The sequence below is a fragment of the Bos mutus genome, chromosome 16, assembly GCF_027580195.1.
Source record: "Bos mutus isolate GX-2022 chromosome 16, NWIPB_WYAK_1.1, whole genome shotgun sequence".
NCBI lineage: Eukaryota > Metazoa > Chordata > Mammalia > Artiodactyla > Bovidae > Bos > Bos mutus.
Window position 1 is genome coordinate 35,293,746 of NC_091632.1, and position 12,766 is coordinate 35,306,511.

General features: G+C 54.1%; 1 protein-coding gene across 3 annotated transcripts in view; it reads right to left on the reverse strand.

Moving 5' to 3' along the window:
• CFAP74 (cilia and flagella associated protein 74) overlaps positions 1–12,766 on the reverse strand; it is an 89,446-nt gene that overhangs the window by 19,889 nt on the left and 56,791 nt on the right. For all 3 annotated transcript variants that reach the window (XM_070385069.1, XM_070385068.1, XM_070385070.1), the window contains exons 19-26: positions 12,098–12,260; positions 10,894–10,970; positions 10,268–10,390; positions 5,952–6,073; positions 3,944–4,072; positions 3,659–3,746; positions 2,979–3,152; positions 1,517–1,650 (exon numbers count right to left, since the gene is read on the reverse strand). In XM_070385069.1, coding sequence (XP_070241170.1) covers positions 1,517–1,650; positions 2,979–3,152; positions 3,659–3,746; positions 3,944–4,072; positions 5,952–6,073; positions 10,268–10,390; positions 10,894–10,970; positions 12,098–12,260 — 1,010 coding nt within the window. The remainder of the gene's footprint in view (positions 1–1,516; positions 1,651–2,978; positions 3,153–3,658; positions 3,747–3,943; positions 4,073–5,951; positions 6,074–10,267; positions 10,391–10,893; positions 10,971–12,097; positions 12,261–12,766) is intronic.

Below are 12,766 nucleotides of genomic sequence, written 5' to 3' on the forward strand. Positions count from 1 at the left end.
TGCCTCTCCATCTAGCAGACAAGGAAACCTGACATTACCCACAGCTGGAAGGGGTGCAGCAGCCAGACACCCGGACGTTATGGGGGAGAACATAAAATTGAAAAGAAACTGACGCTGTGACCTGGCAACTCCCCTCCTAGACACTAAGCAATGGGCGATGAGAACTCGGGCTTACACAGAAACCTGCTGGGGACCTGTGCCAAACTCAGTGTCCTTCGCAGGTGGGCTGCACGGACACGTCTCCAGCAGCTGGGGGCTGTGGCGGAGGGCCTAGGGGAGGGGAGGCAGAATGCGGGCTTTAGAGCCCTGGCATCCAGGTAGGGGTGGGGCGATTCAGCTCAGTCTTCAACGTAGAGCCAACAGGCCTTACTGATGACTTAGCTGTGCAAGTGGAGGTAAGGAGTCAGGACGGGGTCATGCTGTGGCCGGTGCTCAGGCGGCAGTGCTGGGCACGGGTCCAGCTCTCAGGTCTGGGAGCCCATGGGCAGCCATGCTCTGTGGGGGGCAGTGGGGTGGGGGTGTGTGTGCCACTGGGTCTCTCTGGACTCCCGATCACTGCTTTATTCCCTGAGGCCTCACAGTTTTACCATTGCTAGCCTTTCCAAGGTGGCTCTTGGATAAGCTTTTGGAAATTTCAACTTATTTGTAGATAGTTCTTGAAGAAAATTAAATACTCATTCAATCGACAGACATCTAAGGAGCTTCTGCCATAGGCTGGAGCCCATTCTGGGCACTGAGATTATTTTTCAACCACCCTTTCTCATGGGGCTATTTTCCAGAGGCTGAGAGTTGTGAACAAGCCCAAGAGGGGCCCAGCCCAGGGTGGGTCACTAGAGCTGAGGGGAAAGGCGGGTGGTGGGGCTGAAGCTGGGCAGAGCCTGTACCTGGCTTTCCTCCAGGGGTTCTCGCTCTGCACTGGCTCCTTAAAATCACCACCTGTAGACCCCTTCCAGCTTCCCCTCAGCCACTCACCTGGCCGGAGGGTGCTAACCCTCCCTCCACCCCATGCCCCAGGGCTGCCAGGCCCCCAGCCAGGACCAAAGAGCAGACAGGAGAGGAAGAGAAGGAGGGGACAGGTGGGCTGGCTCCACGAGGGGTTGGCCTGACACCAGGAGGGTGTCCCAGCATGTTCCTCCCTGGAGGCTGATGATTGAGAATCAGCAAGAGCTGGCCCTCGTGCCAGACCCTGTCGTCCAGTCCATTTCCCCCTGCTCCCTGCCTTCTCAGCCCCAGTTCTCAGGGTGGACACGGAGGCCGGGGACCAGCCCATCACACAGTGCATAAGGGCATGGGGCTTGTGCCCAGGGGATGCTCTGCACACTCATGCATGCTCACAGGTGCATGCACACATGTGCACATCTCACACACCTGCAAGGTGGGCCTGGACCCAGGTGTGCAGACCTAGGTCAGAGCTTTCTGAGGTTGGTACTGCCGCCCAGCCCTGTAGTCAGCCTGGCTAGCCAGGGGCTGCCACTCCCAGCTGGCTGCCCAGGCCCTGCACTCCTGTCAGGCTCACCGATTAATCTCTGACTTGCAGATGAGCTCAAAGTTGTACTCCTTGGCCTTGGTGGGCTGAAAGATCACATCGAGCTGTAGCGTTTCCAGTGGCAGGATTGTCCCGAACCCATCGTTGGGCTGGATGTCCACAAACTGGCAAAAGGAAGACCATGGATGGCAAAGCGAAAATGAGGTGACCTTCCAGGGAGTGCCACGGGGAGCAACGTGGATGGGAGTGTGGCAGAGCACAAACAAATGTGTGTCTGGTGACATGTGTGTAAATGCATTACGTGGGTGTGAGTCTGTCTCTGTGTATGTGATCATGTGTGCAAGTGAGAGGGTGGTGTGTTTATGTGTGTCTGCATGCATGTGAGCACAGGTATGTGTGTCTATGTGTGTATGAGTGTGTGTGCATGCATGTGAGCACAGGTGTATGAGGCTGTGTATGGAGTGTGTACATGCGTGTGAACACAGTTGTGAGTATATGAGTGTGTGCATATGAGAACACATGTATGAGTGTGTATGAGTGCATACATGAATGTGAGCATAGGTGTATGTGAGTGTATATATGTGTGCATGCATGTGAGCACAGGTGTATGTGAATATGTGTGTGTACATGTGAGCACAGGGCTATGTGTGTACATGCATGTGAGCACAGGTGTATGAGTGTGTGTATGAGTGCGTGCATGCATGTGAGCACAGGTATATGTGAGTTTGTGTGTGTGCATGTGAGCACAGGGCTATGTGTGTACATGCATGTAAGCACAGGTGTATGTGAGTATATGAATGTGTGTGCATGCATGTGAGCACAGGTGTATGAGGCTGTGTATTGAGTGTGTACATGTGTGTGAACACAGGTGTGAGTATATGAGTGTGTGTGCATATGAGAACACATGTATGGTGCATACATGAATGTGAGCACAGGTGTATGAGTGTGTGTATGAGTGTGTACATGCATGTGAGCACAGGTGTATGAGTGTGTGTATGAGTGTGTACATGTATGTGAACACAGGTGTATGTGAGTTTGTGTGTGTGCATGTGAGCACAGGGCTATGTGTGTACATGCATGTAAGCACAGGTGTATGTGAGTATATGAATGTGTGTGCATGCATGTGAGCACAGGTGAGTATGTGAGTGTGTCTGCATACATGGGGGTAGACAATGGGTCTCTGGTGGGGCAGCCCGGAGGACTGAGGGAAGCCAGGCCTGGGCCTCTCTTGGCTGCCCTGCAGGGCCAGGCAGGCCAGAGTCTCAGGAGGGAGGGAGGGGAGAGAACTCTGGGTGCTGTGCATGCAGCAGGTGGAGAGAGCTCGAGAGGGGCAGGTTGAGGTGGGGACAGCCAGATACCCTGGCTGAGGTCCCTGGGAGTGAGCGTGGAGTCTGCAGGTGGGTGAGGCCTGGCCAGGCACCAGGACTCAGGGTAGCAGCCCCTCGTCCCTCACTGCCCAGTACCTCCCACTCTGACCACATGAGCGAGGTACCTTGGGGAGTCCAACGAACCCAAACTCCTGGGGCAGGAGGGAATGATTGCAGAGGCTGATTTGGGTCCTGATGGCCTCGTAGATGGTACAGTAGCCAAAGTCCAGCCCTGCGGGGCTGAGCTCCAGGTCCGAGGTGGTGACTACAGCATGGACAGTAAACCCCACGGGTTTGATCTGAAGTGCAGAGGGCAGGGCCATTAGGTCATTGCGGTCAGTTAGGGAAGTGTCTCCAAAACTGAGAAGAGCCCCGGTCCTGCTGTGAGCTGGCGGCTGACTCTGCACCTTTCACGGACACATCTGCTTCCTGTTGGCCTCAGCATGGCATGGGCAGCACAGGGGGGCAGGGGGCCGGAGGGTATGTGTGCACACACATGTGCATCTGTGCATCTGCTTGTCGGTGCATTGTGAGCTCACATGATGACATGTGTACCGAGGATGTGCACACCCTGAACACCTGGGTCTGGACTATACGAACACGAGGGTCTGGGTGTCCCGGGGACAGGCCCACCCACCCAGGACAGCACTGGGGCCTCTTGGATCCACAAGCCCCTCCCTCTGTCTCCCCTGTGCAGGGGCTGCTAGGGCAAGATCGGAGGCCAGTGAAGATGGGCTCCAAGAGCCAGGCCAGAACAGCTCTGCTCCCCCAGGGTGCCCGGCATCCAGATGAGCCCCACACAGACCTGGTCAGCCACCCGGATAGTCATCGGGGCCTCCAGAACCCTGGTCTCCTTGTCAAAATACTTCCCTGCATCTTCTGGGAGGGAGTGTCTGCAAGAGACAGGGGGCACTTGAATGTTCTTTTCCCCTTTATATTTGAGAAATGACAAAAGGCTCAACTGTGAGGGTGCCAGAGTCATGGGGTACACAGAAGATCAGAAATACGGGAGCCTGGGGTTGGCTTCCTGCTGTGACTCAGGACCACCCCCCCCCACCCGGGAGGAGCGGCGCCCTGCTGGGCACATCACCTGGGCAGGAACTTGAGCTGCACTGAGTAGGACGACAGGGCCTGGATGTAGCCAGTCTCAGGCAGGAGCTCCACGTGGCCCCGCAGCTCCTTGCACACCTCGAACTTTAGGCGCAACGCGGCCTTCGACCTGCAGCATCCAAGGGAGGGCCGGACAGCGACTTGAGGTCAGTCCTTGCCCCACAGGGCCCAGTGCACCCCCTCCAGGCACAGCCCTGCCGGGCACAGCCCCCACCCTCCAGCCCCACTGTCGGACAGGCTTCAGAGCCCTGCTCACAGGGGCAGGTTTTCCTGAAATGACATTGGCTGAGGAATCCTTACAAATAAAAACATCACAACTGAAAGTCACCCTGGTCAGTTTTTAGAACCTGAGTGTTTTCTGGGAAGCGCCTCACAGGCCGAGGGTCAGGGAGAGGGGGCCCTGTTCCTCCTGGAGTTCTGCCATTCCCCACTCAGGCACAGGCTCTCTTGCAGGACGCTCAGGAGGCCCCAGGTGGCCAGGCCTTGGCCTTGGTGACGGCAGCTTCCCCAATTTTTGTCCTTGCTTTCAACTCAGGACCAGCCGGAGAAAGCCAGGCGTGCCCCCAGTCAACCACGTGGGCCACAGCCCCATTAGGACACCCCCTCCCCACCTGCTCTCCAGTCTCCAGAAAGAGAGGCAGTGGGTGAGCTGCCCTAGGCCTGTTAAGGAGACCGCCCCTGGGCCATCAGGGACCCCAGGCCATGGTCCAGAGCCTCTCAGGCCTCTTGGTGTCTCCTTAACCGCCCGGGGTGATTCTCACAGTCCCTCTGTATGGGGAACCCAGGGCCGATCGGGACCCTGAGTGACCCATGGGCTCCTGAGATTGCAAAGGAAGGTCTCTCTTCTCTCAACTTTGACCTCTGGCCCCAGTGTCACCCAGCACTGAATGTCCCCTACCATGAAAGGTGTTCAGACTGGGCCCTCCCACCCTGGTTTCTGCTGTGGCTGGGTTCCCCTCAGGCAACTACAACCAGGGTCTTTGTGAACTCACTCCCTTGCTACCTCTGTACCCATAAAACTGGTAATAACATTGAATTCTAAAATCATTCAACAAACCTAAGAGGTCGAGTGCGTGCCTCAGGGGACAGGCTGAGAAAGCAGAGCTCCCGTGCTCCGTGTCCCCCCATCCACCCCAGGGGTGGACACACTTTGCATTGAGGTAAACTGACCAGACCCTGTTAAACCCTGGTTTCCCAAACAATCCATCTGAAACCTGCTCCGAGACCCCAGCCTCCGGGAAAAGCAGGTCGCCTGATGTTTGCAGCACTGACATCTGGGGACCCAGCAGCCGGCAGGTGCCAGCCTAATTGCACCCAGGCTGACATCGCCCCCACTTCCGGAGAGAAGCAGGACCCTGGGTACAGCAGCTGGCCAAGTACAGGTGTGTTTGGTTAGTGAAGATCCACTAAGCTCTAACTGTTGGGTTTGCCTCTTTTTTCCACTTAATTGAACTTTAGTTAAAAAAAAAAAGAAAGGGAGAGTAAAAAAGAAATGACAACCGTGGTGTCTGGACACCCTTGCAAAGCTCTGTGAATGAAACATGCTTCTTTTCTCAGAACTCCACCCATGTTCCTTCAGAGGACCAGCCCCCTCTTCTGTCTGTGTCTGCGAGGGGCCTGACCTGGTGTGCGGGGTGCCGACCCCCCCACAGACAGGGGTGATGACACCGATTTATCCTCACGGTCCTGGAAGTCAGGTCCAGACACCGTGTCCCAGGGCTGAAACCCAGCTGCAGGCAGGGCTGGTTCCCCCGGAGGCTCCACAGAGAACGCTCTCCTGGCTTTTCTGGTTTCTGGAGATGCCACGTCCCTTGGTTTGTGGCCCCTCTTCCATTTTCAAGGCCAGCAGCCCAGCAACTGTCAGCCTCTGTCTGACGCTGACCCTCAGGCTTCCATCCTATGACAGCTCTGGGGTCCCAGTGGGCTCTCAGGGCAATCCCTGGAGACCCCCACCTTGAGGTATCGGATCTCACCCAGCCAGGGCTCACCGCGTGTGGACGAGGATCGAGTCCTGGTACAGCCGATCGTACATGCAGATCTTCAGGTCTACGTTGGGCTTTGGCACCCAGACAGGCACATCGATAGCCACGCCGACGACTTTGAAATATAACTGAATTTGAACACGAAAATCCAATAACACGCATGTTCATCAGCAGAGCAGACAGTGCTTGTGAGCGCTAACACAGAGCTCAGAGCATGATCTGTAATTCCTAAAAGTACCATGTGCCCAGTCGTGTCTGACTCTGTGCAACCCCAAGGACTGTAGTCCGCCAGGCTCCTTTGTCTATGGGATTTTCTCCAGGCAAGAATACTGGAGTGGTTTGCCATGGCCTTCCCCAGGGGATCTTCTAAACCCAGGGACAGAACCTGTCTCTTGCATCTCCTGCACTGGCAGGCGGTTCTTTACCGCTAGTGCCACCTGGGAAGTCCCAGCTGTTACAAGTATTGGAAGGTTAATAATTACACTGGCCATTGGGACTTCCCTGGTGGTCCAGTGGCAAGACTATGCACTCCCAGTGTGGGGGACCCGGGTTGGATCCCTGGTCAGAGAACTAGATCTCACATGCCACAATTAAGACCTGTTGCAGCCAAATAAATATTAAAAAAAATTAAACTAACCATGTTTTTGAGATCTATGGCAGTTTTCACATTAGATCATTTTTTTTTTTTGTTAATGAGCAGAGCTCTGTTTATTTTTGGATCATGCTCTGAGGCATGTGGGATCTTAGTTCCCTGACTAGGAACTGAACATTGGCAGTGAGAGCTCAGCATCCTAACCACTGAACCTAACCACTGAACTTCCTAACCAGGGAAGTCCTTCACGTCATACAATTATTTTAAAAAGTCTTTATTGGATTTGTTACAATTGGATTTATTGCTTCTGTTTTATGTTTTGGTGTGTTTTTTTTGGCCACGAGGCATGTGAGATTTTAGTTCCCTGATCAAGGGTCAAACCCCACACTCCCTGCATTGGAAGGTGGATTCTTAACCACTGGACCACCAGGGAGGTCCCCACATCATATAATTTAAGTAATCCTGTTTATTTTCAACATTTTTAAACATGAGAAGGTAGACTTGTACAATGGGTTTTCACAAACGTGTCATGCAGCTTCCTAAATATCCACATTTTTAGCGGTTTAGAAAAACCCTTTTGCTACAAAATCGTGTGTCACACAGGCTGTGCACATGGCCAACACAGATGGAGGCTCAGGTCTCTCAAGGGCCCAGACACAGAGGTGCTTCTCCCTGCAGTCAGACCCCGAGTCCTGGTCTCAGAGCTGGGCTTTGTGGGTGTCTTGCCAGGTGAGTGTGTGCACAGCAGCCCCTCCAGGGTAGCGCCAGGGACCGCCAACCCACAAGACTGTGTGGGGGGCGTTCCTTCCTACCACCTGCAGGACTGTGACCTCAGAACACAGCTGGACCAGATCCGAGGCCACTGGGTCACTGAAACACAGCCCATTTCCAGGGCCAGAGACAGACCAGACAGAATAAACAGAAAGCAGGTCCAGGGAGATGGAGCTGCTGGGGCAGTTGGGAGAGGGTTTGAGGACAAAGGCAACCTCTTCTGTCAGAGGCAGCAGGGGTGGGCTGGGGCAGTGGCTGAGAGGCTCAGAGGCCCCAAGCAGCATCCTGGCGGCAGGGCCAGGCAGGTCACAGAGAGGCCGGTCTTGCCAGCACCTGAATCAGCTCCAGGCGAGCAGATGGACTCAGGGGGTGACACGTGACAAATGAGGGTGAAGAAAGACCCAGGCCTCGGAGTTCAGACTTCCACGAAGGAGGGCAAGGAAGCCCCCATCTACAGCAGAGCCAGCTGGGTGGGAAAGAGAGGCCTGGACATGGGAGGGGGGCCGTCCTCATGGGAAGATGGCAGCAGTGCCCCCAGACCCCTGGATGGGAAGGGGCTGCAGGCTGGCAGATTCCAGACCTGTCATAAGGGGCCTGGTCTCAGGAAAACAGGCAGGCAGGATGGGAAGCCCATACCCCTGCTCACCCAAGGAGGCTGAGAGCTGCACAGTGGCTGCGTGTGTGTCCCCAGTTCTGGTTGGGAGAGGTCAGTGCGTGGGGAGCAGTCAAGGTGTTCACTGCCTGCCTCACTCAGCAGGGCCCCCATGGGCTGGCACATGCTTGATTCAAAGTCACAGCCCCAGCCAGGCTGTCCTCTCTTGAGTGGTCGGTTACCCAGCACTGGCCCGTGTTCCTTCCCGTCACAGAGCAGGGGCTCTGTGGGGTCCTGTAGGGTACCAGGGGGCTCCATGGGGTCCTGTAGGGTTCTCTGAGGCTCTGTGGAACTCCAATTGGTACTACTGACAGGGGGCAGTGTGAGTATTGTGGAACACTATGGGGTACTGTAGGGCACGGCCCATTCCTTGGGGTTTCTGTTCAAACAAATGAGTGTCTTGTCTCAAATCTCTGGCCGCTGAATAGGAATCATGGCAGAGCAGAGACTTCCGAAGCAGTGAGGAGAGGACAGTGCAGTGAGCACAGATGCATCAACTGGTCACAGCTGGAAAGAGATCACCTGCCCGGAAACATGGACCATGGTGTCAGGTCAGAACTCCTAAAGCAGTGGCAGCAGGTTCAGAGGAGATTCTAATAATTCCAGTGAAACTTAAGTGTTATGGAGACACTGAAGGCCAAGAAAGAGGGTCAGTAAGACGGACACAATGTCACACTGTATTTCGGTCATAAGGAAGTGCTGGCCGAGTGTCCTGCTGGGCACAGTCTGTCCTGGAGGGTTTTCCTCTTCCATTTAAGAAGTAGAAAGTCATGTGGGATTTGGGGGCTGAAAGTGGAGGGGACTGTTCATGGAATGGAAAGTAGAATTTCCAAATAACAGGAAGAAAAGGAATAAGTAGCAACTTGATTAAACCAACCAAAACAAGAAAATTGAAAGTGAGGAAATAATATCATAAAATGAATAGTCAATACAACTAATGGAAGAAGTAAAACAAAGTGTGTCAGTGTTTTGGAGATTAATTCTTTGTCATTTGTGGTAACAGTGGTGAGAATGGGCACTCTTGTCTTGTTCCTGATTTTAGAGGTAATGCTTTCAATTTTTTGAGAAATGTCTGTTTAGCTCTTTTGCCCACTTTTTGATTGGGTTGTTCATTTTTCTGGTATTGAGCTGCATGAGCTGCTTGCATATTTTGGAGATTAAGTGTGTCAGTATTATGCTGTGAACACACTGGAGTGTCCCCATAAAGGCAGACAGCATTAGTCGGATCCACAGAAAAAACCTGGCTCCTTAAAATACATACAGAGTTAAAAAAAGGATGAATATGGGAGGGGACACAGGGAAATGAGGCTAAGGGGAAGCAGAGGAGAGCAGGGTGGCTCTATCATTATCGTGGGAGCAGCTGTTGTTAGAGATGTCTGAGCAGCAGGGGGGAAGAGGTCTGTTTGGTTCTGGTGGAAGGCATAGTTTACTATAAGAAAACAACCACAAACCCTCATGCATCAAACAATAAGGCAGTTGTACAGAGCCCTCTGTGAGGCATATAAGGAGAACTTGTCAAAGGTTGGGTCACAGGGAAGGTGGACATGCGGAAGGAACATGGAGGGATGCCAAAGCACCTTGAAAGAGAGGAATGGAGCTGGAGGATTCACCCTTTCTGACTCCAGACTATACTGCAAAGCTACAGTCATCAAAACTGCATGGCACTGGTGCAAAAAACAGGCACACAGACCAATGGAACAGGATAAAGAGCCCAGAAATAAACCCATGTACCTATGGTTACCTAATTTATGACAAAGGAGAAAAGAACATACAATGGAGAAAAGACAGTCTCTTTAATAAATGGTGCTGGGAAAACTGGACAGCTACAAGTAAAAGAGTGCAATTAGAACATTCTCTAACACCACATCAAAAATAAACTCAAAATGGACTAAATTCCTAAATATAAGACCAGAAACCATTAAACTTCTAGAAGAAAACATAGGCAGGACACTCTTTGCCATAAATTGCAGCAATATTTTTTTGGATTTGTGTCTGAAGGCAAAGGAAATAAAAGCAAAAACAAACAAATGGGACTTAATGAAGCATAAAAGCTTTTGCACAGGAAAGGAAACCATTGAGAAAACTGAAAAGACAAAAACCAAAAAAACAAAAAAAAAACCATGAAAAGACAACCTACTGAATAGGAGAAAATGTTTGCAAATGATATGACTGATGAGAGATTAATATCCAAAATATAGGGTTGGCCAGAAAGTTCCTTTGGTTTTTCTGTAATATAGGCCCCATATGGTTGGGTGGATGGAAGGTGGAGGGCGGGACCCCATGCCTGGGGAGCAGCATGGTACTCACAGTTGGGCACTGCTGATTCTTAAACACAACCTTGAAACTGTTCTGGACCGTTCCCGGGACAATCGGGGTGAAGATGACGGGCACCTTGATGGAGCTGAAGGGGCCTATGTCCCCCTCTGTTGTCTGCAGGGAAGAGAGGCGGAAGGCTGGTCAGCCTTCACATTCTGGACAGGTACCTCCCATGGCCTCACCATGGCCAATCACTGTGTGGTGGGAGGTGGCAGCAGCCATGTGTGCACTTGCTCTCCTGATGACCCGGGCCTTGCACACACACGTGAACACACATGGATGCACACACACGCACACATGTGGACGCACACACACATGGACACACACACATGTACCACATGGACACACGTGCACACACACGTGGACCCCACCCCAACCCCTGCCGCTCTGGCTAGTGAGGCCCTACACGGAAGTCTCCTCTGTGCTCAACAGGGGCACCCAGGCCTGCCTCTTTGGCTCTGGGTCTGACCTAGCCCAGTTGGGGATGGGGTGGCCAGATACGGGCTGAGATAGCTAATCGCCCAGAGGCTACAAGTCCGATGACCAGACTAGTCTCATCCAGCTCTGGTCAGACGGACAGGCCATCCCAGGGCTGGAGGAAGGCAGGCCTTGCTGACCTCTCCCAGCGAGAACTCCATCTGTTCCTCATTGGGAGGTATAGTCATGATGGTGGTCAAGGTCACGCCCTCTGATTCTGGAAGAGAAGGGGGTTCACAGGTGAGGCTGGCCAGGCCAGGAGAGCTGGGGCACCAGGGCCCCTTCCTCTCCCAGACCAGTTGCTGTCCTGGAGTCTGTGGAGGCCACCCCAGCCCTCCTGAACAGATACCTCATCCTGACAATATCACGTGCTGCCCTCCCACCTGTCCCCAGGGCTGGCGAGGGCCCTCACAGGGGGCACCCTGACCCAGGCAGGGCCCCCACCCTTCCCCCTGACCCAGGTCTGCAAAGAAGGGCCACTTGGTGGCACAGGAGGACCAGAGTGGAGTGGGGTTGTGCCCCAGGCCTGGGCAGGGTGTCCTGACCCTTCTGCGCCAGGACAGGGGTCACAGGGCTGTAGGGTCAGTGCAGGTAGACAGCCTGGCTCGTTGGCACAAGAGGCTGTCACTGTGGCCCCAGGTTCACGTGGATGTGTTTCCACTCTCACAGCTCCCATGGCCATCTCATGCATGGGGGCCTTGGGAACTCAGGGACCCAACTTCAATGCCATGTATGGTCCCAGGCCTGGGGTTTCTTGGGTGGACTCAGACAGTGGTCACTGTGGCTTCTGGAGTGGGAGGCCTAGGTGGGAGAAGGTCCTGAGTTGCTCAAAATGGCCTAAGAGCAGCATGTCTGAGAGAGGACAGCAGAGAAACATGGGGAAGCTAGGTGGACCATCTGAGGCTTTGCTTCAAGGCAGGAGGAGCTGAAAGTGGACTCGAGACGTTTGTATTAAGAGGAGAAAATGGTAGAAAGCTGTGTGAGGGCTGGGCCCGGTGGGGTGGGGGGGAGGATGGGGGGCCAGGCTGGGGTGGTAGGGGGAGGGGGGCTGCCAAGTCCTGGAAAGGTAACACAGTACCCCCTCCAGCCTGTTTTCACAGTTGTTTGGCCTTGTCTGTGTGGACGTGCTCTAAGTGGCTCCTGGAATCTGTCCTCTGGGGCCCTCTGACCCAACCCGTAGACCCTCTGCCTGTCACATGGCTGGGACTCAGGGCCTCTGTGCTGAGGGGCCCAGGGCTGCATGCTGAGTGCTGCCTCTCTGCCCATCACATGGCTGGGACTCAGGGAACCTGTGCCAAGGAGCCCAGGGCTGTATGCTGAGCGCAGGCCATGGGCCCAGCTCACCGATGGGGTGCCCCTCCTCCTGCTCCTTCACATCCAGCTTTCCAGACTCCTTCTGGCTTGGTACATCTGTAGGAGATGACTCATTGCCCTCCATCTGATGCTCAGAAAAACTGGTGGTGAATTTATCATACAAACTTTTGTCTTCATACGTGAAGGTACTACTCTGAAAAGAGAACATGATACCTTTAGTGCAGTCCATTTGCCTTTCCCATTAGCTATCCAGATCCACCATCCCTGAGGTGCCACGCTGAGAACCCGGCCATGATCTGGGCTGGGGACCATGGGCTCCTGCATGACCCCCTTGGCAGCTCTCCATTGACCTGTGCTGAGTTTGCCTGGGGCTCAGGGCCTCCTCTAACGCAGGTGGTTTCCTCCTCAGCCCCTTCCTAGAGACTCTGCACACAGGCATGGGGCCGAGTTCCTCCAGGACACCTGCTGCTCTCCACTGTGAGCTTGGGCACCCCCCAGGCTCCAGCCCAGAGCTCTCCTGGCTTTGGCCCAGACCCCTGCAGGCTGAGAGCAGGCTGGCTTCTTCTCTGCTCCTTTCCAAGAGGCCACTGACCCGCAGGCCTCTCCCCTGGGCTCAGGAACAGACTGACTGAGTGCCTGCTGCGTGTGACTCAGGGTCCATGGGGGACCTGCAGGGCATTGTCCTGGTGGAGCTGCCAT